At 38.7% G+C, this 27,794-nt stretch overlaps 1 protein-coding gene across 4 annotated transcripts; it reads left to right on the plus strand.

Moving 5' to 3' along the window:
• On the plus strand, positions 1–27,763 carry LOC307006308 (nuclear pore membrane glycoprotein 210). Of its 4 annotated transcripts, none has more exons than XR_013799437.1 (39): positions 1–521; positions 2,282–2,442; positions 4,203–4,334; positions 4,435–4,513; positions 4,605–4,755; positions 5,454–5,586; positions 6,186–6,329; positions 6,420–6,488; positions 6,565–6,674; positions 6,757–6,894; positions 9,634–9,771; positions 9,848–10,003; positions 10,078–10,405; positions 11,287–11,432; positions 11,828–12,040; positions 12,508–12,717; positions 14,406–14,592; positions 15,458–15,528; positions 15,637–15,738; positions 15,831–15,932; positions 16,022–16,147; positions 16,269–16,396; positions 16,909–17,104; positions 17,188–17,361; positions 21,597–21,671; positions 21,755–21,886; positions 21,958–22,113; positions 22,596–22,681; positions 22,966–23,140; positions 23,216–23,391; positions 23,470–23,690; positions 24,350–24,486; positions 24,727–24,850; positions 25,308–25,460; positions 25,758–26,041; positions 26,164–26,271; positions 26,926–27,012; positions 27,130–27,192; positions 27,411–27,481. XR_013799437.1 is itself a non-coding variant. In XM_079627155.1 (39 exons), exons 1-39 carry the CDS (start codon positions 361–363, stop codon positions 27,500–27,502), a joined length of 5,718 nt encoding a protein of 1,905 aa, XP_079483281.1. In that variant the 5' UTR covers positions 1–360; the 3' UTR covers positions 27,503–27,763. The 4 variants fall into 4 exon arrangements, 2 of the variants coding, with proteins under 2 accessions (XP_079483281.1, XP_079483280.1); XR_013799438.1 differs by having other exon boundaries at positions 27,408–27,478; XM_079627155.1 differs by having other exon boundaries at positions 26,164–26,365; positions 27,411–27,763.
• The last annotated feature ends 31 nt before the right edge of the window (positions 27,764–27,794 follow it).

The following is a 27,794-nucleotide window of genomic DNA, read 5'->3' on the forward strand; positions in this document are numbered from 1 at the left end:
CCTTCTCGGTTTTATAAACTTCATAACTTAAAAAAAAAAAAACCTGTAGCCTAACGTTACTTTGAAAACAGCGCAGACAGGTTACAAATCGTTCTGAGGGTCATGTAAAAACAGAACACGATGATTACCGGTACAATCAAAGAGCCTATAATTTCAAAAATCAACATCAACAAGCGTCATTGTAACTGTCGTTTACCAGTGCCTAGCATAATAACCCTAAATGTAGCTCTTACAAATGAGATTAACTAGTTTGCGGTTTCTGCTCGTGTCTTGCTTTGAAAATGATGTCAAAATAATTGTTTAGCCTCCAGCAGTATTCAGTTGTGTATTGTAGTTGGTTTTGAGAGCTGCAATTTCAACATGCCTATGATGGAGAGAGCAGTTTGGGTGATTCTGCTAATGAGCTCATTGATTGCACTCAGTAAGTCGACTAAACTGAACGTTCCCAAGCTGCTGTTACCTCTCAGCGTTCATGTGCCTGTGAACATCACACTGACAGCACAGAGAGGATGCTACAAATGGTGAGTGACAGGGGCTGTGGAGCATACCCAGCTTAACATGCCATTCTGTCTCATTACGAGCTGTCATGTCTGAAAAGTAATTAATTCATAAGTTCGTTTCTCCTTGCTGAATAACAAAATTCAAACAATCTTGTTATGACATCATCTCCATGGTGAAGTTTGGTTTGCCCCTTTACTGCCCTGCAAAGCAATATGCATTTCCTGAAGAATTGGCCTAACAATGTTTGCAAATGCTAGAAGAATGTTAAAAACTTAAAATTGGTTAGAGTAATGTGCTGTTTTGGTGTGATAATAGTGTGAAAGCCCGAATAGATTGAGGGAGAAAAGGGGAAAGAGAGAGTAATTGACTGAGGGACCACAATCGGTCTTTGTCAGGTGACGTCACACTCGCGATACACGAAGTGCATTATGGGCGTAACCGCCATTTGTAAGGTATCGATGCTGGTGTATTCTGATGTTGGAGAATTGTGTTTTTCATTCTTTTTTCAAACTAAAACATCCTTAACATGACATTATCATCATCATCAATACAGCAAACCTATCTTTGCTATTACTACTGTGTCCTTCGGTGGGAATGTAAATAAATCCTGTACACAGCCGTTTATGAAATGTCCGTGGGCTTTAAGAGATTTATAGTTTTTAAATTGTTCACTGGAATATGCGCTTATACCATAAACAAGATAGTTGACAATGTCCAAGTATGAGGATGAGGAAAACAATTCGCGATCAGAACTCCAACTCACTGCAGTTAGCTCATATATGGATCTATGTTCTGAATGGATGACAATTTCTCCAAATAACGGTACCTGCCATATTTATCGAGTTTATTGCGGTACGACCTTTTCTTAGTTTTCTTGTGCTTCTCCAGTTTTGCGAGTTATTTACTTGTTTTCTCTACTATTGTAATCTCTTCAATGCTCACAGTCAGTAGCGATACCTCAAAAATGGCGGCGCGGTGACGTCACACACAACAAACCCACGTGTCTGACAAAGACCGATAATGGTTCACTCAGACCTTTCCATTTATAAATGGGAAGGATAAAGATAAATAGTCTGATAAAGACAATTTAGCGTGCAATTTGCAATTATAATGTGTATACACGACGACACATCAAAATAACTGGAGTTAGTCTGGAATTTGATTGCCTCACTTATTAGACATGAGACGAAACGTCCCACAACTTTACCTGTTTTTTATGTGAAATTATATGATTTACATGAGAAATGAGGAATGATCACTACAATGTTCTTAACACATATGTACTTTTTAATTTCCTCTTCAATGTATCAAAATTATGACATTACATTATGTACACTAGGCTATACCATTCAAAAGCTTGTAATCGGGTTGATTTTAAAATATTTTTTCAAAGAAGTCTCTTATGCTCACCAAGGCTGCCTTTATTTAATCATAAATACAGTGAAAATAGGAATATTGTACAATAAATATTTGTACAATTTAAAATAACTGACTGACCCTACCTGTTGTGTAATTATCAAAGTCATTCTTCATCAGGAAGGCATTTTCCATGTTGCACCTGCTGTGAGTTAACATCACAAACACTAGTCTTGTTTTTATATATAATTTAAGTAATTATGATTATATTTTCCTGATCCAAAATAATTCCTTAATACAGTTTTGTAGCCTCATTTTGCCTGAATTATTTGCAGCAAAGTAAGTATGAAACTAATAATATCGGCAATAGCGTGCTTTACTTGCAGTCATGTGTCTAACTCTATTGCTGTCTGTCTGACTTTAGGGTGTCCTCTAAGCCTGAGACTGTCAGGGTGTATCCTCTCTCTGCGCTCAGCCCTCCGGCTCCGCTGCCCCTCTCTTCCTGCAGTCAGCAGTGCTTGGTGTCAGCTCTGTCCTCGCCCCAGGCTGTCCCTATCCGTACTGTGGTCCAAGCACAAGACCCTGGTGAGCGAGAGGAGGAGACAGTAATAAATAGACATGCACTTTCTTTTTACAGAAGGACATACAGAGCCATTATAGCAGTATATGTTATTTTTTCATGAGCAATTTATGAATAATGAAGCCATTTTCCACATGAAATTAACCGTCATTTTAATTGACAAATAAATACTGAATGCAGTCAGCCTGCTCACTCTTTGGCTCACTGACTGCTTGAATTAAAATGCAGTGCACACCATTTAAATCTCATTACAGTTGTTCTCAATCTATTAAAAGGATAGTCCACCTAAAAATGAAAATTCTGTCATGATTAATTCACCCTCATGTTGTTCCAAACCTGTAAGATTTCGTTTCTTCTGTGAAATATAAAATATTTTTGAACAATGTTGGTAACCAAACAGTTTTGGTTCCCATTGACTTCCATTGTATTTCTGTCATGACAACTCGGATATGACAATGTTGATATGTTTGGACTTGGTGGGAGAGATCTGGTACACTGGTGTTGTTGCTGCTTTTTTTCTGCTTCAGAGCAAGTACAGGACTTGCTACTGCCAATACATACTCAAAACGCTGCTGTGAGCAAGTAAGGCCCTGTTTACACGAGAACGCTCGCGGGTGAAAACGTAAAAATATTTGATCGGATGTGCCTTTCGTTTACACGGCGACGGCGTTTTTGGGGCTTAAAAACGCAAAAAAAGTGAAACCACCCTCCAGAGTGGAAATTTTAAAAACGCTCCACCATCGCGTTCCCGTCTAAAGGGTAAAAACGCAAAAGTCTGCTAGACAGTGAAGGCGTCGCGTTTACGTCACAGGCATGCACCAGTACAGGAAAATAACAAAACATTATCAAACTAAAATATAGCATTAATTTCATCGACCAAAAAAAATTTCAACACGTGAAGAGCACCGAGGGTTAAAGCAGCAGCTTTACCGTGTTAAACATGAAAAATGGTGTCAGCGGCTCTTTCACTTTCAGTGCTTCACATTGCCACCTAGCCGCCTGGAGTGCATACTACATCGAATTTCACACACTTTTGCGTCACCATATGCACACAGATTTCCCTCTCATAACGCTCGTCTAAAAGCAGAATAAAAAGTTATAACGCAACGGCACTTTTGCGTTTTCTCTTCAGATTGTTTCCATGTAAACATAGCCTAAGACATCCTGCTGCTGCGGTACAAAACAACACACCGGTACATGAATTACCCATAGCAGATCTAAACAGGTGGAGCTGGGGAAGGTGGGGGTTTCTGAAAGCGCACTGCAACTGCTACAGGAAATGATGACCAACATTTGAAATTTAAAAAATGACCATCATGACAGAACTTTCTATGGACAAAAAATGTCTCTTTATACGGCTCAGTGGGTAGCACTGTCGCCTCTCAGCAAGACGTTGTCTGGTTTGAGTCCCTGCTCCTTTCCATGTGGAGTTTGCATGTTCTCTCCGTGTCAGCTTGGGTTTTCTCCGCGTGCTCCGGTTTCCCCCAAACAGTGCAAAGACATGCATGTGAGGTGGATGGGACATGCCAAACTGGCCATGTGAGTGTATCCCAGCACTTCGGATAATTCCGATGAATTATACTTTTATCAAATAATCAACTTCAAAATATCCTCTTACTGTATATGTTCCAAAGAAGAAAGAAATTCATACAGGTTTGGGACAACATAAGGGTAATTTTAGTTGAAAATTATACTTTTTTATGGTTAGGATCCTTAACAGAACATGAAGGGTTTAAAAGTGTGATTTTACCCATTCCCATTTTAGTGACAGGTCACATTTTGCGCTGTGATGTCATCATTGATCGGATCGAAAGGATTAAGATCGTCACGACTGCTCGACAGCTTTTTACCGACGACCCCCCACTGCAGTTATCTGTCCAGGCATTTGACTCTGAAGGTACTTTTCATTTCACAAATTTCCCTTGGACACTGTGCAGATGCGTTTCATTGAGAATGAGAAGGTTATGACTGTGCTCTGTTCTTGGCCTGATCCACAGGAAATACTTTTAGCTGTCTGGCTGGTTTGAAATTTAATTGGCGGCTGGCAAAGGAGTCTGATTCAGTACAGGCAGTGAGGTGAACAAGGATCTTAAAGTGAAGAGAGCGGGGGAGAGATAGGGAAAATACATCAGCATAAAGCACGTCTTGTTTTCTGTGATTAACATAGGTTTGTGCGTTATCACGATGGAGGGTACGTTCCCCCGCCTCATATCCTGTCTCTAGAGGATGTTGGTCAGAGGGGTGAGAGTGTCCTGCTGCACGGGATTCACAGTGGATCAACACTTATAACAGCGTCTTTTCTACACTCTGAACATAAGGTATGAAAGCACATATAACACTATAGGTAGATTTAAAAATGATGGCAGATGCACATAAGCCAATAATTACTTTCAAGTTATGGCTGGTAACCATTTAATGGCCAATATTAAAATTCGAGATATTCCCTAAAAATGTATAAATAAATAAAGCATACTAGAAATAAAACTAATAGTTTTAAATACAATGTTTAAAAAGTTAATTTAGGGATCACTACATAATGGCCCGGTTTCACAGACAGGGCTTAGACTAAGCCAGGATTAGGCCTTAGTTCAATTAAGACATTTAAGTAGCTTTTATAAATGTGCTTTAGAAAAAAAACATTACTGGTGTGCATCTTGAGACAAAACAATGGCACTGACATATTTTCAGATAAATCAGTGCAAGTTGCTTTCAGTTAAAACAGCTCAAATATGCATTTTAGTCTGGAAATAGGCTGAAGACTGATTTCTTTCAAAGATCTTACTGACATCAAACTTTTGAACAGTATATTAATATGTATACTGATAAATAATACATAAAAAAACCCAGATGTGGTACTATTGACATATTTTACATCCCTAGAGACACATTATCCATAGATTTAAATAACAAAACATGTAGAAATTGTTTTGTAATGTATGGGCTAATCAAATATAACGATAATATTTTCTAACGTGTGTGTGTGTGTGTGTGTGCGTGCGTGCGTGCGTGTGTTCAGCATGTAGAAGCAGCCAGTGTGACTTTGTTTGTGATAGACAGACTACACCTGAGTCCAGCTGGAGATACATACCTGCTACAGGGGTCCACGGTCAGATACAGTCTGTGGAAAACAGAGCAAGAAGGAGAGACTGGTACAAATAAAATCTGGTTTATGCTGTTTTGGTGCTGGTTTAGCTGGTGGACCATAGCCATGTTGATTGACCAAGGGCATTGGCGTTGATTGCTGGTCATAAAAAAGCAACCCATCTCCCTCCAATAGGGACACAAGCATATCAGCATCCAAAACCAGCAATGGTGGTCTTTTTATCATGACATACTGTACTGATTCAATACAATATTGTGCTTGTAAAACTTGAGTTCAGGACTCAACTCCTTGTCATTGACAGAGAAATGTTAAAAATGTATGCATGGTGTTTATTATTCAAGCGGTTAAGCTCTGGACTGTGTTGAGCTTTCCTCTAAAGCAAACTGAACGCAGGAATCTCATTTGACAAGTATCCTCAACACCTCTTCACATAAACACACACCCGAGATTACCAATATGCCAGTGGCTTTTATATGCTTACGCCAATATGGCATTTAAACTGCATGTTAGCACTTTAACACCCTAACCACATGACTTCACACTTCTAGATAATTATATTGCATCACATGAACACATCATTGCATATGTCAAGAGTTACATGTTTTACACCTGCATCTAATTCCTCACTGTCCTGTCTGTTTGTAGAGGTCACTCTCTCTGAAGAGGGATACGGCCTGGCTGTGGATGGATTCAGAATGTACCATCATGACATCATCTGTGTTGAGCGGGAAACAGCGACAGTCACCGCCCTCAAGCCGGGTCATGCGACACTATCAGTTGAACACAACAGTATCCGACACAACTGTGTTATTCACTGAAACATTATGTTGTAGGGCATATGAGTGTGTTGTTATGGTTCCAAGCTCAATTGTGACTCAGATCTACCCCCTGAAATAATGTCCCAACTACCTCGCGCTTCTGTATATGTGGTGAAGCCCAGCTATATGAGTGAGTTACTCATATTATGAGAGTTACACACCTGTATGTGAGTTTATGTTTATTTGCATTTGTCTGTGTGTTGCAGCATTGAGTGTTGAGGAGGAAGAGGACAGGTGGGTGTTGGAGACAGGGCGGCAGTATTATTTGACTGTCCGTATCCATGACAGCGAGGGCCATGTGGTTCACCTGTCACAGGTTGTGCTTCATAGTTTCTGCACTGTTTGCTCCACTGCATCTCTTGACAGGAGCATAACGTCTGAACTTTAACCCTGTGCAGAATGTGGTGATTGTTGTGGAGGAGACTGAGGGGTTAGTGGCACTCGAGTCTTTGTCTGATCCATCCTGCCATCTCCTGCAGACCATCATGAAAGGAAAGACTTTAATACAGGCCTCACTTTATAGCATCGTCTCTGAGGTAACATACTCACACACACATATATATATACAAAGATTTGACAATTGATCGGTGCACGTTATTGCAAGGAAAGAAATCATTTGTTTTTGTAATCTTCAAAATGCAATCGCTTGTTCTTCCTTCCTTCCTTTTGCGATGGTCACTTATTGATAAAGTCAAAGTGCTCCTAATGTGCTATTTTAAAGGGATGCTATTTTTACATGCATCCAAAAAACATTTTTTTTACAGTCTGTTGTGATCGGGAGCAGCATCTCTACTAAATAGCGAAGTTTACCTTCTTCAACGATGTTACCACCTCTCTACTGAGAAATATCAGTAGCTTTTCAGTTCCGAAACTATTGTATTGGTAAAGTCACGGGCCAGAGCTGACAATACGTTTTTGTGCACGTGTATGTTTCCGTGTGAGTGTGTCTGTATTGTATGTGTGTGCGTTTGTATGGGAGACAGAGCCGGAAAAAAAGTGTGTGCTTTTCATAGGCAAAAAAAACGTAGTTTTGTGGTACAAACAGGAATACTTTTTCATTTTCATCCTATTGTTTGTTATATTCATTTGCTTTGTCAATGTCTTTTGCTTTTGTAGGCAATAAGTATTTGAAATAACTGAAATAATAAAAAGATATGGAGCAGTAATGTGCTGGAACTACTTCAGCTGTGCGTTTACTGAAAAACAATTGCAAACTTTAGAACGTTCATCAACTAATCAGAATCAAGCATTCAACATCCCTGTAGTATATAAAAAAAATACATTTACTTGACCTCAAACTTTTAAACTGTAGTGTATGTCTATAGAATTACTTTGTTTTGTTGTAGGTTTAAACACAATTTTACAATACAGAATACAAGACTTGTCCAGTTCACTCCAATGGGATGTTCTGCAAACCTTTTCTGAGCAAGCAACTGTAACTAAGGAGGATAAATCTTAGCAAATTGTCTTTTTGTCATTGGTGAGCAACCTGAATGTGTACATGGATGGTTATATACTTTCACATAGACATCAATATGTTTACTGCATTACCAGAACCCTGAAAAATGGTTGAATTATTTGAATCATTATTTTTGTGCTGGACTGGTCTTTGTTCCCTGTTGGGTATTGTCATGGGTTTAATTAGACAATACCAATGTTATCAGTATGTCAATATCCTACTTCTGGGATTTTGTTCAGTTCATTGCTCAGTTTGAGGAGTTCAGTAAGGGTTATTTCACAAAAGTGCAGTTCAGTCTTATTTGAGTAAATGGCACAAGCTGTTTGCAGATCTAGAGGGGAGCCCCACCTGAGGGGGTATGATAAGACAGAGAGCAGGAAACGAGGACACACACACTGTGAAGTGTAAAGAGAGGCATGGGGTGTGTTGGGAAACCCATTGTTTAAAAAGGAAAAGACAGCGTGTTCCATCTGCGGGAGGCACTGTGGTGGCAGAAGATGAAACGCGTCTTAGAGGGGGGCAGTTTTATCCGATCGGCATGCAGGCGTTATGGTTCTGTAAAATGGGCGCCAGGGGAAACATTGCTCATTAGTTTCGTTCTGCAACTTCCTGTCGATCCCCGCTAACTTATAGGGATCATCCATTCGATTAAATGGGGAAAAAAGAAGGGAAAACTTTCCAAACTGCCTCCAAGGGAAATCATCCTTTAGGCAGCCGTACATTTTCCTGTCAGACCTCCACCGCGAATGCTGTGGTGCTGCTGTGTGGTTTGGCTGACTATTGAGCTGGTTAGTATCGGCTACATCAGGTTGGGATTTCCCAGCCTTCTTTTTACGTGATATTTACCTAGAGTTTGTGTCTGTGACATGTTCTGTTATATTATTGTAAAAGTAGTTATTTAAAATAACTGTGTGTGTTATTCAAAGCGTTTTCAAGGTTTTTTTTTTGCCACAGACCCACAATGATGGTTCTTTTGTAAGGGGCCGTGTTTCTAAAAGTCAAGTCGAGTCAAGTCACCTTCATTTATATAGCGCTTTTAACAATATAGATAGTTTCAAAGCAGCTTTACAGTGATAATAGGAAATTAAAGTAACAGCGATAGTTTTGGCTTTACAGCAGCTCTAGAATAAAGTTATTGTCCAGCTAAAGTTATAGTTTTGATTGATTCACTTCCTCGCAACAATCATCAGTTATTAACTTAGAGACACCGTTCTAACAGAAAATCCTTAATGCGATCCGGCCGCTCATTTGCACAAAACAGTGCCTGGTGTCTCGAGAACGCAAACCATGAAATAAGTTCCAAGGTACAAGCCTTGAAATATGTATAATACAGAATTTTTTATCGCTTCCGCATAGCCACGTGAACCGGAATTATCCCAACAACGTTTTATCTGTAAAGAGGTAAAAGGGAAGGGAGGGAGGCCTTCACAGTGGAGAGACTAGTTGACACTTCAGGCGTGTCCAGGCGCAGGTCCTTCATCAGATCCGGATACGGCCTGGATCTGGCGGATTGCGGTAAACCTCGGGATAAACCGAGAGACTATATTAGCGTAGACGCCATCCTTCTTATGATGTACCAAGTACATCGGGATTTATGGGAAGGTGTTCCCGGTTAAAATGCAGTATATAGTTCAGTTCAGTTAACTGAAAAGTCCCATTTATACTGTAAAAATAATATGTTATCATATTTTAATATAAAAAAAATTATATTGTCTGAAAAATATATGCCTTTCATAAAGTACTTTACCCACCTTTAGAGGACTGTTATTTTTATTTTATTTTTGTATTTTACTTGGACAACCGTCTTATGTAACAGGATGGTGAAGAGTGGCCTGTCATCCCACCAATCAGAGTGCGACAGGAAGTCGAAATCTACAACCCTCTTACCCTGCAGCCCTCTGTCATTGTGTTTCCGTGGCAACCCCACAATCAGCTGTATCAGCACAAAATTCAGGTGCCGTTAAAATCAATATTGTTATCTATATATGTTGGAGCATAATGAATCTGCATAACTGACTGTGTGTTTTCAGGTGGAGGGAGGAAGTGGCTCTGTGAATTGGGAAGTGTCTGATAGTGGAATTGCCACAGTTACAGTAGAAGGGGTGGTCCTGGCAGGAAAGAGGAGGGGTCAGGTGGAAATTCAGGTTTCAGATTCAAAAAACATCCTACATAAAGTAGTTGGGAAGGTAAAATTTGCACACACTAACACAACAATATATGTAAAAAACTGTGTCTGATGTTTCTCATTGTGTGTGTACAGGTGATGGTTGTAAGGCCTGGCCGGTTGCAGCTAATTTCTCAGAGGGGCGATTGTCGTGTGGGGGACAGGATAGATATTCCCTTTGCTCTTTGGGGGATTCAGGACCCACCAAACACCTGCTATCAGACACCTTATGTCTTTGATACACATTCAAACACTCACAGGAGCACCAGGACAAATTCTCAGGCAAACTTCTTGTCGGATACACAAAATCCTCAATGTGGAGAATCTCAACTGGAGGACAGAAATCTTGTGGCCGTCACAGACTGCTCTCAACTCTCTCTGCACGTTCACACTGAACCTTCCGGCATCTTTACACACATGTCAGGTGCATCTCCATCTCTACAATTATACATGGTTCATCCATTCACACTCCACTGATTTCTTCAATATTCTCTTACTCTTATGGCCCTTTCATTCACCCGCCTGCTCTAATTGTATACCTCTGGGCATATCGAACATAAAGAATAAGTGATCATCTACTTCCAGTCACACAGAGACCCCCTCACTTCTTACACACACACAGACACCCCCCCATTTCGGATTTCCTCTCCACTGCACACACAAATTAAAATAGGATTAATTAGTCCATTTCTCTTGGTTTAATTTAAAGCACTGGGAAAGTCAATATGCGCTCTCTCTGTGTAATCCGGTTAGTACATTAGCCCGTAAACATCAAGTTGATGGAGTGTATGTGTGTTTGTGTTTGACAGAGGATTTACGTACCGATAACTCGCACAGCTGTCTGGCATGGCACGTGAAGCCAGCACTTGGATTGTGAACTTGAACATTCTTAGAATAACATTTTTGGCTTATATTTACAACAGAGACTGTATTTGTTACACCCGATAAAATTACCAACATCACAGTTGTACCCCATTTTCATTCAAAAAAATATTTTAAGAGAATTTTGATATAACAAAAACAATTTGACAACTGGGATATTTTTTAAGGCTACATTTAGATATACTTAAATACTTGAAACATGACAGATTCAATTTAGCTCCCTGAGATGTTACATGCAATCTCAAAAAGCCAACCAAAATTATTTTGATTTTAAAATAAGTATTTCCTGTTTTCACATGTATTATTTATTGTGGTTTTTCTTATCCTATTAATGTATCTACCTGATTTAAACCAGCAAGAACACCACATTAATATTTTCTGTCTGTTTCTACATTTCTGCCTCTCTCTCTCTCTCTCTCCCAGGATCTTTGTCTCCAGGTGCTGAATTCTGTGGAGGGGTCCGAATGGAGGCTCTTTCACAAGGACATGCTGTTGTTACCATCACAGTGGTAACAGAGGCATGTAACATCAGTGAGACGACAACACTTGTGGCCTACAGTCCTCTTAAAGTATGCTGTGTGTGTGTGTGTGTGTGTGTGTGTGTGTGTGTGTGTGTGTGTGTGTGCTTGTATGATTTGTGGTAAGTGTCATGTCTGTATAAAGGGTGATTTATCAGCCCTATGGTGGCTATTTATTAAGATAATGAACTGTTTGGATGTAGCAGAAGATTAATGTGCTCCTGATCACTGATGTATGACTCTGTAGCATGTCAGGGACATTGAGAGCAGTGGAGCTCTCTGGTACACTCATGAGAGTTTAACAGGACAGTGCGATGGATCAGTGCTTTTGCTTTTGTCAGTCATACACTAATGAAAGACAACAAGAGTTTTAACAAGGACATTATCATGAGCTTTTGACTCCACTTAACCTCTCAGTGACATTGTTCTCTCCTTCTTCCGCTCAGTCGCTTGCGTCTGAGGTTCTTCTCTCGGTGGGCTCATCTCTTGTGGTTATATTCGAGGGGGGGCCTCAGCCCTGGCCTCCGGCCCCCTTCCGTTTTTATAGTGACATCGAGGTGCTTCCAATAGGGAGTGTTACCGTGGAGGCACTGAGTCCGACCCAAGCAAGGACACCTCGACATGCGTATCAGGTCATGTGCACCTCCGTGGGAAAACAGGTTGGGAAATGTCTTTAACTGCAAAGTATCACTCATATGTACTGCATATGTACACTAAATACTGGTTTTACATTGATAATAATATGTTTCTTAAGCAGCAAATCAGCATATCATTTTTGAAGGAGCATGTGACACTGAACACTGGATTAATGATGCTCTGCCATCACAGGAATAAATTACATTTTAACATGTAATAAGATTGTTATAATATTTTTAAATATTACTATTTTTACTGTATTTTTGATCAAATAAATGCATAAGAGAATTTTAAAAACATTAAATATCTCTCATATTGTGAGATATTGTGTGGGTTTGTATGCCAAAAACAAACAAAAAACAATTGAGATAGTATTCTTCGTATTAAAGAATTCATTCTAAATTTGACATTTCTCTGCTGCATAAGCCCTTTATGCATTGAGTGGGTGAAGCGCTTTTTTACTTGTGTGTGTGTGTGTTTATGTGTGCAGTGGTTGGTCTTCAGATGTGGTAATACTCCAGGACCGTTCAACGAGATTCCCGTAGTCGAGGAGAGCAGAGTTCATGTGGCGTGTGGCATCCCCGCTAGTCTCTCTCTCTCTCTTCTCTCGTCAACCACCTCCTCCCCGTCCTCACATTCATCCATCCCTCTATTCTCCCATCACTATTCCTGCACTCACCCTCAGTACCCCTGTGGACTGGTGAGTAATGCCCACTTTATCCTCTCTCTTTCTCGTTTTGCCCTTTCCTGCTGTTATGTCCTCTTACAAACTCTTTTATGAATCACTCATTTTCCTCTTTTCCCTCCACCTGCCCAGACCTCTCTTTTTTCTTTTCATTTTTTTCTTTTTCTCACCCTGCAGGTGTTTCTCTTTCTTTCTGTTTCACCCCTACACCCACACCAGAACTCCGTCTCTCTCCTTCCCTCTTTTCACTGCTCTCATTTGCCATGCAATTATGTGAGATATGCAGGGTGAAGTGTTATGGCAGTTTCCATAGTAACCGCATGCATGGGCCCTCAATGTGTGTGTGTAGGTTGCGTGAGGGCTTTTCCTCTCCTGACATAGATGTTCTAGAAACCAAGTCTTTGATCAATGTCAAACCCTCGCAATCAATATACCCTCAGTAATATACTAAAACCATTTCTGAGAATGAAACATCACATCATACCTCTAATTGAAACCGAAGGGCACCCATGAGTGATGAAGAAAACTTAGATTTTTGGTCATAAATGTTCCTTTTTTGGTCACAGCACACTGAGAGAGGCAGAAATTGCATTAGATTTACCAATTTAATGAAGCATATCATTAGTCAAAGTGAAATACACACACACACACACACACACACACACACACACACACACACACACACACACACACACACACAAAATGGAAAGAATAATTACAAGCCGGCAGAATGCCAGTGATTGCATGCTCACTTATTTACACACATTTCTACAAACCATGATTAGTGTAAGTGTGTGCAGTGCAGACACCAAAATGGTAATGATATGTTAAGGACTAACTGACAAGTTGGCAAAGAAAAGAGTATTCACATATTCTTCATTATATACACATATTGTACTGTTCAAAAGTTTGTGGGTCGATAAGATTTTGTGCTCACCAATGCTGAATTTATTTGATCAAAAATACAGTAAAAAACTGTATTATATCATAGTAATGAAATATCATTACTGTTTATAATGCCTGTTTTATATTTCAATATATTTTCAAATAAATGTAATGTATTCCTGTGATGGCAACTTTGACTTCATTACTTCAGAAATCATTAACATGATGATTTGGTGCTCAAGAAATATTTCTTATTGTTATCAATGTTGAAAACAGTTGTTCTGCTTAATAGTTAAAAAAAAAACATGATAATTTTTTTCAGGATTATTTGATGAATAGAGTAACATTTGTAACATTATAAATGCCTTTACTGTCACGTTATATCAATTTAATGCATCCTTGCTGAATAAAAAAAAGGTCTTACATAAATCTTACATAAAATAAATAATGTGACCCTTTGGTCATGAACTGACGGATGGCAAAAAAGGGACTATTACTGCACATTCTTGTGACTGATATCTCTGCCACCTTTGTTCAAAGATTCATTCACACATTAACTAGGTTCACAGTTTCTTTCTCATGATTATAGAGCACCAAATCAATAGTTTATTGCTTTTCTGCTATATTTGAAATATTTTTCCTGTGTGCCTTCTATAGTGAGATAGGTTAAGCATGATTTTATCATTATTTATTTAACGAGGTCCCGCTTTATCTCTTTCAGTGTTTGGACTTCCTTTATTCTCTCAGAATTACTCTGATGTAATTGAATATCACATTACCATATTCTTTCATGTCATTCTTTTCTTTCTCTCTCACAGTTATCTGTGTCCAGCACTAGGGATGCTACATTGCAGTTGTCCGTGTTTGACCAAAAGGGGGTGCAGTTTGATAATTTCACTTCCTGTTCGGTGAGGTGGACCTCCTCTGACCCTGGTCTCCTCTCACTGGGACAGTCCACAATGACAGCGGCTAACAGACCAACTCAGACAGGCTACAAACTACATGGTGTTTTGCTTTGCACTGTATAATTTTGACATTTTTTAGTTTTTACAATATTGTGTAAATTGATCAATGACGCTCATTTGTTTGTCTGAATCTATTAAGTTATTCAAAAATAGATGAATGCAATTCATGCATGAAATGAATAGACCGCTTCTATTATAAGTTTTTAATTTCTGAATTAAATAAAAAAATGTCAGACTGATACAGCTGTCCTGATGCCATATTTTTTTAAAGGAATTATGCTTTATTAAGTTCTCTGGCATAATATTTTTTGTAATATTTCTTAAAAGCAGTTAACTTATTATTATTATGCTATTTATAAATTAAATTATCAAAAAGCAGTGAAGCAGTTTTGGTAAAATATTATTAGTTATTTAGCTATTTATAAATCAATAGTTCATAATATTTGATTAATAACACTTTACTTTGTACAGTATATAGATATATACATATATATATATATATGAGATTACTTAATCGTTATAATCAAGCAGTGAAGCAGTGTTGGAACAATATCAGTTTATTATTATGTTATATTATTATATTATGTTATTTCTAAATAAATTAATAATTAATAATATTATATATATATTGATTCATATACTTTCAAATTTATGTTGTAACTTGTTTGAAAGCAATGAATAAGATTTATTTTTACTTGGTTACACCACATAACATTTTTAGAGTAATTAAAGTGAGACTTTTCTCGAAAATGCTATAAAGGTTTGATACTATATGAAACCAACATATTAGTAGTACATTTAGACACAAGACACAGGATTTAGACTAGATTTTTAAAAATGATTTTTCTTTCCTTATTGTGGACAATCTTATTGAGCTTAATCTAATCAACTCGCCTGTTCTGCAGCCTGCCAGGTTCTTCAGTCCCACAGACAGACAGGAACCGTGACTGTCAATGTCACTCTTACATGTCCAATGGTGTGTGTGTGTGTGTTTATTGTGTTTTTTATATATATCTGTGCTGTAATGTGTCCATATTTATGTTTGTATGCCTGAGTAACACTTGATCTATGTGCGCTGTATAAGATGTTGACAGCTCCAGCATCTCAGTGTGTGAATCTGCGTTTGGTAGATGACGTACAGTGGGCCAGACACTCTGTCACTTTATTCAACCATCCAAAAGTCACAGTGAGCAAATTCATCCCTCTCCATCATATCTCATCTGGCCTGTTTTTTGTTGTATTTTAATGACTCCTCAATCAATCCATTCATCTCTGTAGGAAAATCTGACCTTGATCTATGGTTCAGGTCACTTTCATATCCATCTACAAGACAACCAATTGGCCAGCATTAACCACATGATGGACACCAATGTAATACAGGTGGGAGAATAGTCTTTGCCGGTTCAAATATTTCTTGTAAATATTTTGCAATATAAATAACTAGTTCACTTATAATCTTTCTATCCCAGGTGTCCCCACTTCTGTCTGGTTCTTCGACTATTTTGGCTCATGACCTCTGTCTGACCTCTGATCCTGCTGTGGCCTCCATTCTTGTCTCTGACATCACAGATTTCCAAATTGACTTCATTAATATTGTATAACAGAGACAGACGCTCCTTATCTCTTGCATTACTTTTAGGCATTTTACTACACTGTATTACATTTTTATCATCTCATGTTCACTGAATCTTTGTCTCCTATGTTGATGGTTTTTAGATTGAGGTCAGACATTCTGCTGTAGTACGAGTGCGTGTTCTGGATTCAAAGAATCAACCGTTTCTTCATCATTTCCTGTTGCTCATGAACCTCATGCTTATCCCTTCTTCATCAATAATTTCTGTGGAGTGAGTCCAGACCATGTGTTTTGTATCAGTCCTATTTCACTAGTTTACATTTACATACATTTGCATGAGATAAATGTTTGCTGTCCATAATGGAAGGGTTCAAGCTCTAAATTCTGTCCTATGACTTCTTAATAAAGAGTATGTAATATCTAATACATAATAGAAATTAATAGATATGCTGGAGGTGAGGTGCTGTAAAAATTGTAAGGAGTGAGGCAAGTGGCTTAGAATTGAATTAATGATGCATTACTGAATCTAAACTGAAGTAGTAAACAGAATGTCGAATGGTATGAAATTTAAAGAAATGCATATAACTGCTATAGGAGTAATATTTATTGTAAAGTTTCAGTGTGAATGACAAATAAATCGTATACACATGGGGTGGGGTATTTCCATTTTATTGTCAAATTATTTGAATATATACATTTTTTATTTCTGTCATTAGTTATTTCACATAGAAATTATAGTTAAAACAGATGGCTTTTGAATTGTATTTTACTGTATGCTTACAGGGAGGCGGGGCCAGTGGACGAGTACAGCGTGGGGTTCCATGTGACAGGCCTGGCAGTGGGTGTGGTCAGTCTCCACCTCTCAGCAGTGGACGGTCATGGGCGTGTTATAAGCTCCTCCCACAAGAATATGCAAGTTTACCCTCCATTCAGTCTGCAGCCCAGTAAACTCGCTCTGGCAGTTGGAAGTGTGCGACAGGTGGGTGTGACAGAATGCATCAAACCATATGTTAATTTTCTCAGAAATGCATTTTTGAGTGTAAAGATGTATTTGATGTTCAGGTGAAATTGGAGGGAGGGCCTCATCCTCAGTCCAGCGTCAGGTTCTCCGTGAGTGACAGCTCTATTGCCGTGGTAACAGAGACAGGACTGGTCAGAGGCGTGGCAGTGGGTGTGGTCACACTCAGAGGAGCTCTCCAGACACAAGATACAGAAGCACCGCTTACATTTGTACAGGTAGCACGCACATAGATTTGTAATCGATTTCCTGCGATGTGAGGCCATACATAAAAAGTATTATTTACACAGACGAACACATACCTGTAGCAGTAGTTGTAGGGTCTGCTCACACAGAACACGTTTTTGCAGTCCGCTGTGAACAAGTTAAAAAAAGTTAGACTCGACTTTGCACATCTTGCATTTTTGCATTTCACTATGCTGCTTTTTCATAGTTTTTCAATGTAAACTTGTGCTAGACAGTCATGTTTGACTGTTGCATCTCAATACTTTTTTTCTCATTCCAATACTGTGTTTTGTGTTTAAAGGGATAGTTCACCTAAAAATGAAAAATCTGTCATTAATTACTCACCCTCATGTCTTTTCAAACCCAAAAGACTTTCGTTCTTGATGTAATCTGAGAGCTTTCTGTTCCTCCATTGGCAGCTACGCAACTACCATTTTGACGCTTCAAAAAGTACATAAATAGATCTTAGAACTAATCCATATGAATTGAGCGGTTTAGTAAAACATTTCTGAAGAGCCACCATCGCTTTATATGATGAACAGATTGAATTTAGGCTAACACTTTATTTCGAAATGCATTTTAGACATTCTACTAGCTATAATTAACTTTGCAACTAAATGTCAACTAACTGTCATTAGAGTATTAGTAGACTATCTGCTAACACTTTATTTTGTTGGTCCCCCAACAGACATCCTGCTAACTATAAGTAACTTGGCAATTACAAGTCAACTCATTCTACTAACCTGAACCCAAACACCTAACCTTAACCTAACAGTCTACTAAAATTCTACTACAGTCTACTAATACTCTAATGAGAGTTAGTTGATATGTAGTTGAAAAGTTACGTATAGTTAGTAGAATGTCTAAAGTGGACTATCGAAATAGAGTGTAACCGAATATAGGATTTCATTCACATTTAAACATTCATCATTCATCAGTTGTGGTAAACAGAAGCTCAAGCATGTTCGCTTGTTATTAATGACAGAACTTTCATTTTTGGGGTGAACTATCCCTTTAAACACAAAAAAGTGTTCTGTTTGAAATGCCCCTTAATCACATAATTATAAAGGTGACTCAGGAGCAAACATATATGCATGATTTAATTTTCCATTTCCACGGGACCCAGGATGAATAATTAATAGGCCTAACTACTTACCTACTGCAGCTAATCCAACCTTCATCCCATTCCGGCTTAATTATATGCTGTAACCACTACCATCACTAACATCTGTTCTCATACACACACATCATGCGCTTACAGGGTCTTATTTATTATTTAAATTGTATTAAAATTTTACCATAATCACATTTCTAAGGGTGTGTTCACACTTGTCGTTTGGTTCTCTCTTGGTTCTTTTTGTCTGGGCCAAAAAAGAAAATGATACATTTAGATCTGGTTTGCTCAGTGTTGTTTACACTGATTTTTAACACCGCACGACTAATTAACACACTAAAAAACGCTTTCATTATATATACTTTGCGTCAGAACTTACCGAATATACAAAACAATGCTGTGTGCTGGGCTGAATGAGCTCAATGTTTGGGTCAGCAATGGGTTAAAATAAAAACGAAAAATAAAGGCAGGATCTAATCGCATGCAGTTCTTTAATCAAAACAAACTAAAAATAACACTTTGTAAAACTGTATGTGACTAAAGAAGTCTGTCCAAATTTATAGTTCTCTTGAAAGAGTAGGCAAAAAGTACCGGATGACCCACTACTAGATTCTGAAGTGTCCATTAGGCCACGGAAGAGGATTTATGAATGGCAGTGAAGTTACGCAACTGACGCCGGTAGGTCACATGACAATGACACACTCATACTAATAGAACATACTAGTGTTGGGTCCGAGTCCACCTTTGTCGAGTCCGAGTCGAGTCCAAGTCTTTAACAACCGAGTACAAGTCCAAGTCCGAGTCCAAAGAGGGTCGAGTCGGACTTGAGTCCGAGTCCTTAACATCCGAGTCCGAGTCGAGTCCGGCCGAGTCCACAAAGATTTAAATTATTTGAAATTGACCTTTCACAAAGACCCGCCCCTCTTGGTTACTGTTGCTACGTCCGACAAGCCATTCCTCTCTCACTCGGTCGGAGCAAAGAGGACACTAACAATGTGCCAACAGACAGAGCAGGGTACTTTTGGTTTGAAATAAAGTCTCAGCTTTCAATTTTTTTAATTTTTATGAAATTCAAACGATAAATACTGTTTTGTGGTGCTTTAATGTGTAGGCCTCAGTTCAAGCAGCACGTGAACTGATAATCTCTTCTAGTTATAGCACAAATTTCTAAAAAAGAAATCAATACACACTATTTTTCAAGTTCAAGTCCACTGCCTTTAATCTACTAACTGATTTGGTTTGTTTGTCGAACAAAAATGGCATGTATCTGCATTATAATTGGTCCGATCACCTGTCAATCAAATCCCGGCGAAAGGTCTCAACACTGAGCTCTTAAATTAATATTTTAAACCTTACAAAATGATTGCAATGTATAGTTACAGTCATACGTTTACCTATTGTACATCTTTTAGAATCTGCAAGGTAATGCTTAATAATGCAACACGATGCATTAAGAGCCAGGGGTAAACTTTTGAGCAAGATGATGATGTTTACATTTTTCTTATTGTGTTGTAGGCCTACATGCTAATATCTTATTTAGCCTCTGAAGGGTTGGACTAAATTAATGAATGCATTTTTAAACAAATAAGACCAATTTACACCAATGATCCAGTTTAAAAGTTTACACCTCTTGGCTCTTAACGGATGCTTCCTTCTTGTGCATCACTAAATGTTTGCAGGGTTTGTAATAGTTGTGTATGAGTCCCTCAGTTGTCACCAGTGTGAAAGTATGGATCTTACAATCATAGTCCCTCTTATTAAGGAGTCAAATATGCAGAAGATGCTGGAAAAGCAAAGAATGTGCAGGAGCTGGGTGATTTTTCCTCAACCATTAAAAAAAAAGAAAAGAAAAAAAAGTTGTTGATCATTCAGGTAATGACACAATATTAAAATCGAGCCTATGTAATTTGTCTTTATTTTGTGTTTGTATTTTATGTGAAAAAGCTTTTTCAGGGCAGTACTAAATAGAAAAAATGTGTATGATCCGTCTTATTAAAAAACATATAAAAATAACATTTTGGAGATTCTGCAAGGAGTATGTAAACTTATGACTAAAGTATAAATGCAACAAAAATGATAACATTATCAGACGCCAAAATGTTGCTATGGTTAACACGTTCTTATGTTGCTGTGTCAAATCATCGCAATTTCATGACTCAAAGGACAAAAATTAAGTGGATTCAATCCCGCATTTAAATGCAGTTATCACTCTTTATAATTTACAGTGTGAACGTAACCACTGGTCCTCTAGATTAGAAGTATGAAAAACAAAACTATTTAGATTGTCAACAGAGCTCCCTTTAAGCCATCACTTACCTTGTTCGGCACTCTCCCTAAAACTCTCGTCATAAACACTGACTGAAGTTGTCCGCACTGCACAGTGAATATCTTATATTGCGTCTAGAGAGACTTTGTTGTTTATGAGGGGATTTGCGAAAGGATAAAGCTCGTGCTGATTCTAAACATACATTTTGAGCGAATTATTCGCATGCGGACTCTAAAACGCCTCTGATTTGCCACTGTTTATGCACTTAACTGTGATTGGCTACAATGCTCAACGCTGAAACAACGTTGTTTCGTTTCGTTTTTGAATAAAAAAAATTCACAAAATTTCGTTTTGTGTCATCCAGTGCCCGGACTCGACTGGACTCGGACATTTATCCGAGTCTAAAATGTCCCGAGTCCGTGTCAAGTCCGAGTACAAATTCATTCGAGTGCGTGACAAGTCCGAGTCCATTCAAAATTGGACTCGAGACCGGACTCGAGTCCGAGTCCGAGTTCGAGTACCCCAACTCTAGAACATACTTTTTTTAGTGGTTTTGAAGTAATTATTTAATCAAAATTAAGAGTTTGCGATTTTCCGTGTGCTTGCGCATTCTCTCCTTTTAAGTGTCGCATCTTGTGACATTGTGCTGGTTTTGGTTCATTTAGATGCCTTTGATCAGTGTGACATTATTAATATGTCAGTCAAAATGCACAAGAGAAAAGGTGGGTCTCTAGCGCCAGAGTTCATGTTAATCAAACCAAACCTACTAAGTGTGAATACACCCTTAAAGATATAATGCTTTCGCATAAACCTAATAATTGTGATTCAACTGTATGTGATGTGACCAGGATGAAGTGGAGGTGTTTAACCTGACAGCAGTGAGGATACAGGCTCCTTTAGTTTCTCTATCTGTAGGAACAGAGGTTTGTCCTTCTCATGCTCATTATTATGGTGTGTTTTGTTGCTGCATGTATAAGGAGGGGTTTGGATGAATCTTTCCTTTTAGATGCCAGTTTACGTGATGGGGAGGGACAGCGGTCAGAACCCTCTCTCTCTGGGTAGTGTCGAGTCTGGCTTCCGGTTCCACTGGAGTCTGAGCAAACCGTGTGTGCTGGAGATCAAACCCAGGCATGCACAGGTGAGATGCACACACACAGCTTAAACTGACTTGTGTGAACGCTTGTTTGTTCATTACGCTGTCTGTTTTAGGTGGGCGTTAGTGCGTCTCCCTCTCACAGTTACTCTGTGCTAGTGAGAGCCGAAGCTCCAGGCAGGACCAGCCTCAAAGTGCATGTGCAGCTGGAAGAAATACACACCAGCAACACTTCATTCTCTGATCATCTCACTGACGAGATACAGATACTGGTAAATACATCCTGCACAAAGAACAACCAATGACAAGCCATTTGTAGGAGTCACATCATGAGGAAGCAGATTTTCCTTGATCTTCTGAGATAAAAGTGTTATGTAGGCTACTGTACTATATAAAATCATACCGTTGAGGCTTGTTTTTATATATATATTTAATAAAATATAATAATAACAATGTACTGTAACCCACACAATCTCAGAATACATATTTCATCACAGATTATTTTAGTCAAACAGATTCAACAGGGCTATTCAGCAAAACAGAACATCTGGATGTTTAAAATACTCAAGAATGAGTTAATGGAAGTAGAATATTTAAAGTCACCATGAAGTCAAAATAAACAATGGAAGGTTGCAGCATTTGTTATTAATGGTTTATTTGTGCACATGTCAAGTCCCACCCAACATTTTGAATTCGAGAAGCTGTTTTTTTTATTTTATGTATCTCTTCTCTTTTGTTCTCCCTCTTTTGTCAGGTGTTTGAAGAGATGAAATTAACAACAGGAAGCCTAGGTTCCATCCTCATGTCTCCCCTTTCTCAGTACACCCTGCAGAGCAATAAGTGAGTTTGTATGCCTGTTTCATGTCAGAAATTTGGATATATTTATTTGTTTTTTGCCCAGCTTGAAAAAAATTATTTAGCATCCACTCCATGAAGTCTGTTCCACATCATTGCCTGATCAAAATTACATTTACATATTTTCCCCCCTACTGAAGAATTGTCTGAAGATCCTGGTTGGTTTCATATAATCTCAGAAACAACCACAGGTATTTTGCTGTTTAGTCAACGGACTGGTTACGCGTGACTAGGTAACATCATACAGGTTTTAAAACGTGTGTTTTCAGAGACTCCGTCTGTCCAGTCCGTTACACCTTTAGCCGGTGTGTCTCAGGGGCAGGGCTTGTTACTGTTGATGATCAAGGGGTGTTGAGAACAGGACCTGATACAGGCGTGGCTCTTTTGGAGGTTTTTGCCGTGGATATTTGTGGTATCAACCAAACACTGTTGATCAGTGTGAAGGTGAGTGTTCATCATGATAATTACCGTAGGCAACCCTCATGTTAGATCCTCATGTCAACCTTTTTCCTTCCTTAGGTGTCAACGGTGTGGTTTGTACGTGCTTTGACTGTGTCATCCGTGAACAGTGATGATGAGAGAGCCCTTCCTGCCTACCCTCTGGGCTGGAGCATCCATATCAAAGCTCTATATTATGACAACATGGGACAACAATTCCACTCCCATAATATGCAAACACTGGTCACCACTAACAGGTAATTACACAGATATACATGGTTTATGTGACTCCATGTACTCGCAGTAGTGGTCTAATCTTTTTTTTTCTGTCTCAGAGATGACCTGGTGCAACTGATAGTTGACAAAGACAATCAGTCGTTTTTGGTTCAGACGGTGTCATCCGGTCTAACTGTTTTGAGGGTGCAGGGAGACCCTATAAAGCCATTTCTGAGCGATTACACCTCTCTGTTTGTGGTGCCTGCTATCTCAGAGCCCCCAGGATTCCTGCGCCCTGGGGATATCTTCTGTTTCAGCTCTCCCATTACAGACCAGCAGGGTAAATCAGTAGGTTACTTGCAAGCAGAGCACTGCTTTTAGTTTTTGTAAACAAACCCTTCATAAAGTCCAAAGTATACTCCATTTTTGATGTGAACACTATGCATACGGCTGAGCGTGTAGCCTTTCAAAGTATACTCATGATGTGTGCAAAAACATGCGCTTAAAAGCACAGTATGTAAGTTTCGCCGCTAGAGGTCACTTTTTCAAAACAATAACAAAAGCTTAGCTTGATGATGCCGTGAATGAGCGATGGAATCATGGGAGTTGTCATCTTTAACTCCACAGCCAATGGAAAGCTATCCAATGGGACCATGTTCATGGATGAACTAATGTATTAAAGTTTTAATAATGTTACTGTGGTATGAAACAGGGCGTGGCCGAGAGCCTTTCTCATTGCTGTTTTGATTATATTTATACGCCGCAGTCAGCCGCTTGTTTCGCTTTGTTGTTTGTGTTCATTTTATGATTAAAGTTATGTTTAAAGTCCACATCCAAGTCAAACTAATTAGACAAACTAATGGTATGCATGGTTAGAAAAGTCTGGCTGTGTGTATGTCATGCATGCTGTACGCACACCCTTGTGTACGCATAAAAACTGAAGTATACTTTGAGCATTAGAGTATAGATCGTTTCTGCATTTGTTTTTTCCTCTTCAAGGTCGGCAAGGGAGATGGAATGTGTCATCAAGTCAGATCCTTCAAATTAACTCTGAGACTGGAGTGGCATTTGCAAAGAACTCTGGGACAGTAGTGGTTTACTACAGGCTAGAGGGTGGGCAGCAAACCTTCAGAGAGGTAATCAGTGCCTCTGTGGTATTACATAAGTGTCCTCATATTTTGTGACATAATAGCTCTGTTCCCCCTTACCTTAATATACAGCGAAGCTAGTTGACAATGGAAGCCCTTTGAGTAAAAAAAAAATGTCCAAATCAAACACTTGTGTGGTTCCATCTCTGTTAGGATGTGGCTCATTAATTTTTGGAACAGACCCATTGTGGATGTTTTGATTTCAAAGACTCTTGTGGTGTCATGCAGGTAACAGTGGAGTCTGCGTCTATTCCTGTGATCATTCTTCCTGCTGATAGGCTCCTCACCAACTGGCCCGAAGCTTCAGAATACACAGTCCGAGTGGATCTTAACACCTCTGCTGCCAACATAGGTACCTCCTTTCACCTCCACTTGAGATTCAGGAAGGCCAGTGTACACAAAACGTCTGACATGCCATTAATCCAATTACGTAAAGATTATTAAAGAATAATGAGGGATATTTAGACCGTTAAAGAGATTAAAGAAATAAAGGGATTATAATCCAAATATTCATTTCCGCCTGGAGGATCCACATATCCCATTTAATCGCCTTTAAACACTTAATCCTTAGACTAGAAATGATTCTCAGTGGTGATTATCTCTAACGGTTTAATAAGTACAATTAAAACAAGTGGTGGGTGGGAAGTTTTACTTGTGCATCTTCATTATCTCAACTCTATTTGATATTCCTAGATGTTGGATCCGGGCAGGATTTTCACTTTCAGAGACATGGATAAATGTCTGTGCAGATGGAATATGAGGTTGTGACTGAGTCTGACTGACTCTTTCTCTTTCTTTCCGCATGGTAGCTCAATGCAATCTAGACAAGTGGGAGGTCATAGAGGAGAAACTACATCCTGAGGCAGAGCTACTGTGCTCTTTACACTTTGGCACCCCCTACCTAGATATAAGAATACTGCAGGATATCTTTCACGCAACACCCTTCTACAATACAGACACAGGTGAAATACGTTTTACAAAACCTAAAAAACTTTAAGATGCTGGCTTTTTTTTAAAGCCTTCTGTTAAGCGTCTGAGAGATTCCAACTGTATTTTAATAATTAAAAAAACAATTGAAGTATCAATTTGAGAAATCCTTGATAAACCTAGTCCTATGAGAATGGATTATAAACACATTTTCAAACTTGGTAACATGTTTAAAGCATCCTTCAATATATATATATATACCGGTATATATATTATTATTTTTTAACCATGAAGCCTTTATGGTTGACCTGTCTTGTCATGTCCTGTTTCAGCTCAGTACAGCTGCAGGATCTCTGTGCAGCCCCAGTCAGACTCCATCCTCCATCTCCTGTCCTCTCTGCCTGTCTCCATCTATCTGTCTGCGTGTCTGCAGACTCAATCAGCCCCAGCTGCCCTGCCGTCGCATCCTAACTCACCCCCTTCTTTTCAATCTTCCGTTCGGCTCCAGTATGTGCCAGCGTTCCATTGTCCTGTCACCAAGATCAAACTGTCCTCCCAGCAGCCCGTGGCTGAAATCACAGTGTTTGGCACCACAGACATGCTCAGTGCACTGAGGGTGAGAATGAGAGGGATCATGGAAGAAATCCTTATACTGCTTGACTGAATAAATTGTATTTAAAATGCTTTTAAAATTAAACGACTTTTCAGTTTCTTATTTCTTCACTCTTATCTAATTAGGTTCAGTCAGACACAGCAGACATTGTGTTGTCTGATCCGGTCCGGTCAGATGGAGACCTCACCCTCCTCCTCATTAGAGTCTATTCAGCATCACATTTCCTGGATCAGGTACCGTCTACTGCAATCATCACCCTGTATACAGACCTTTCTCCACAAACACACGTCGTGATGGTGACTAGAGTGATGGACAGCCAGGAGTCAGGTTAGAGAGCAACAAACAAACTCCTCGCAATATCCTACATATACGCTACCAGTTTGGGGTCAGTAAGATTTTTGTTTTTTGAAAGAATTTAATGCTTTCATTCAGCAAGATGTATTAAACTGAAAAGTGACCGTAAATACATTTGTGATGTTACAAAGGATTCCTGAAAATAGTGCAAATAGTGATGCCCCTGTACGTAGTTTAACTATTTGAAACATTGATAATAAGAAGAAATGTTTCTTGAGCAGCAAATCAGCATATTAGAATGATTTCTGAAGGATCATGTGACAATGAAGACTGGAGTAATGATGCTGAAAATTCAGCTTTGCCATCACAATAATAAATTATTTTAAAATATATTACAATAGAAAATTGTTATTTGCATTTGCAATAATATTTCAAAATATTACTGTATTCTTAAATAAATAAATGCAGCCTTGGTGAGCAAGAAACTTTTAAAAGTATTAAAAATATCTTGCCAGCCCCAAACTTTTGAACTGTAGTGTAACAGACATCTTTGTTTCTTTAACAACCACAGTGCTCTTTATTTGTATGTTCAGGTCACCTTGGAGCAAATTTTGGCCTTTTGTTCATTTTGATATTTGCTCTTTTTGCTGTACTGGCCACCACCGCTGCACTTTTCATAGGTAGGGTCACGCATACGGATTTTAACGTTCAGCAACACTGAATATGTTTGCTGTCCAGTGATTCAGACTCAGGCCCTGCACATCTTATATTCTCTTAAATGTGTTCAATTTCCACAGCGTACAATACCATGCTGTCTCTCACACAAACTGTACCCACAGTCCTCAGACTCTCTAATACAGGTGTGTTTGACCTCAAGGTGTGCCATGATGACACCCCCTCACATTTTATTTGATAGAGCCGCTTTACATTAAAGGTGCACTCAGTACTTTTTATTTTAAAGTCAGCATGAAATCGAATCTATTTTCTAAATGCACCTACATTTGCTTATTATGGATTAAAAGTGTGAGACTGATGTGCTTCTTTTTTTAATCAATGTTTTCTAACTTTCTTTCAGAAGAGGACAACAAATATTTATATCTGTGGATCACACCATCGATGCAGACACAAAAGGTCCTGCAGAGAAAACAGTGGCTCTGGAATACTAACTAACTTACTGTACATCCGTTGTTATTCTCTCTGCCATGTACTTGAAAGTTTTGTTACAATAGATTAAAATGCTAGTCATGGTTCAATCTACAGTTCAGCAGTAAAAACGTGCAAACCTCTTCAGATTCCTGAGTAGTATCATTTCTCATGGTCAGACTGTTTTTACTTTAAAGTTTGGGGTCAATAAGATCTTTTTAAAGAAATGTATTCAGCATAAATTCATTACATTTATCAAGTGACTAAAGAAATGTGTAATGTTACAAAATATTTGTATTTCAAATTTGTATTTTCAACT

Source organism: Phoxinus phoxinus (assembly GCF_949152265.1).
Source record: "Phoxinus phoxinus genome assembly, chromosome: 10".
NCBI classification, from domain to species: Eukaryota; Metazoa; Chordata; class Actinopteri; order Cypriniformes; family Leuciscidae; genus Phoxinus; species Phoxinus phoxinus.

What these genes read in the sequence shown, in the direction of transcription:
- LOC307006308 (XM_079627154.1), top strand. Translation starts at nt 361, where the DNA reads ATGCCTATGATGGAGAGAGCAGTTTGGGTGATTCTGCTAATGAGCTCA. An exon ending in CTGACGAGATACAGATACTG is followed by an intron (nt 22,114 to 22,595) that starts GTAAATACATCC and finishes CTCTTTTGTCAG; the next exon opens with GTGTTTGAAGAGATGAAATT. An exon ending in GATGGACAGCCAGGAGTCAG is followed by an intron (nt 26,366 to 26,925) that starts GTTAGAGAGCAA and finishes TTGTATGTTCAG; the next exon opens with GTCACCTTGGAGCAAATTTT.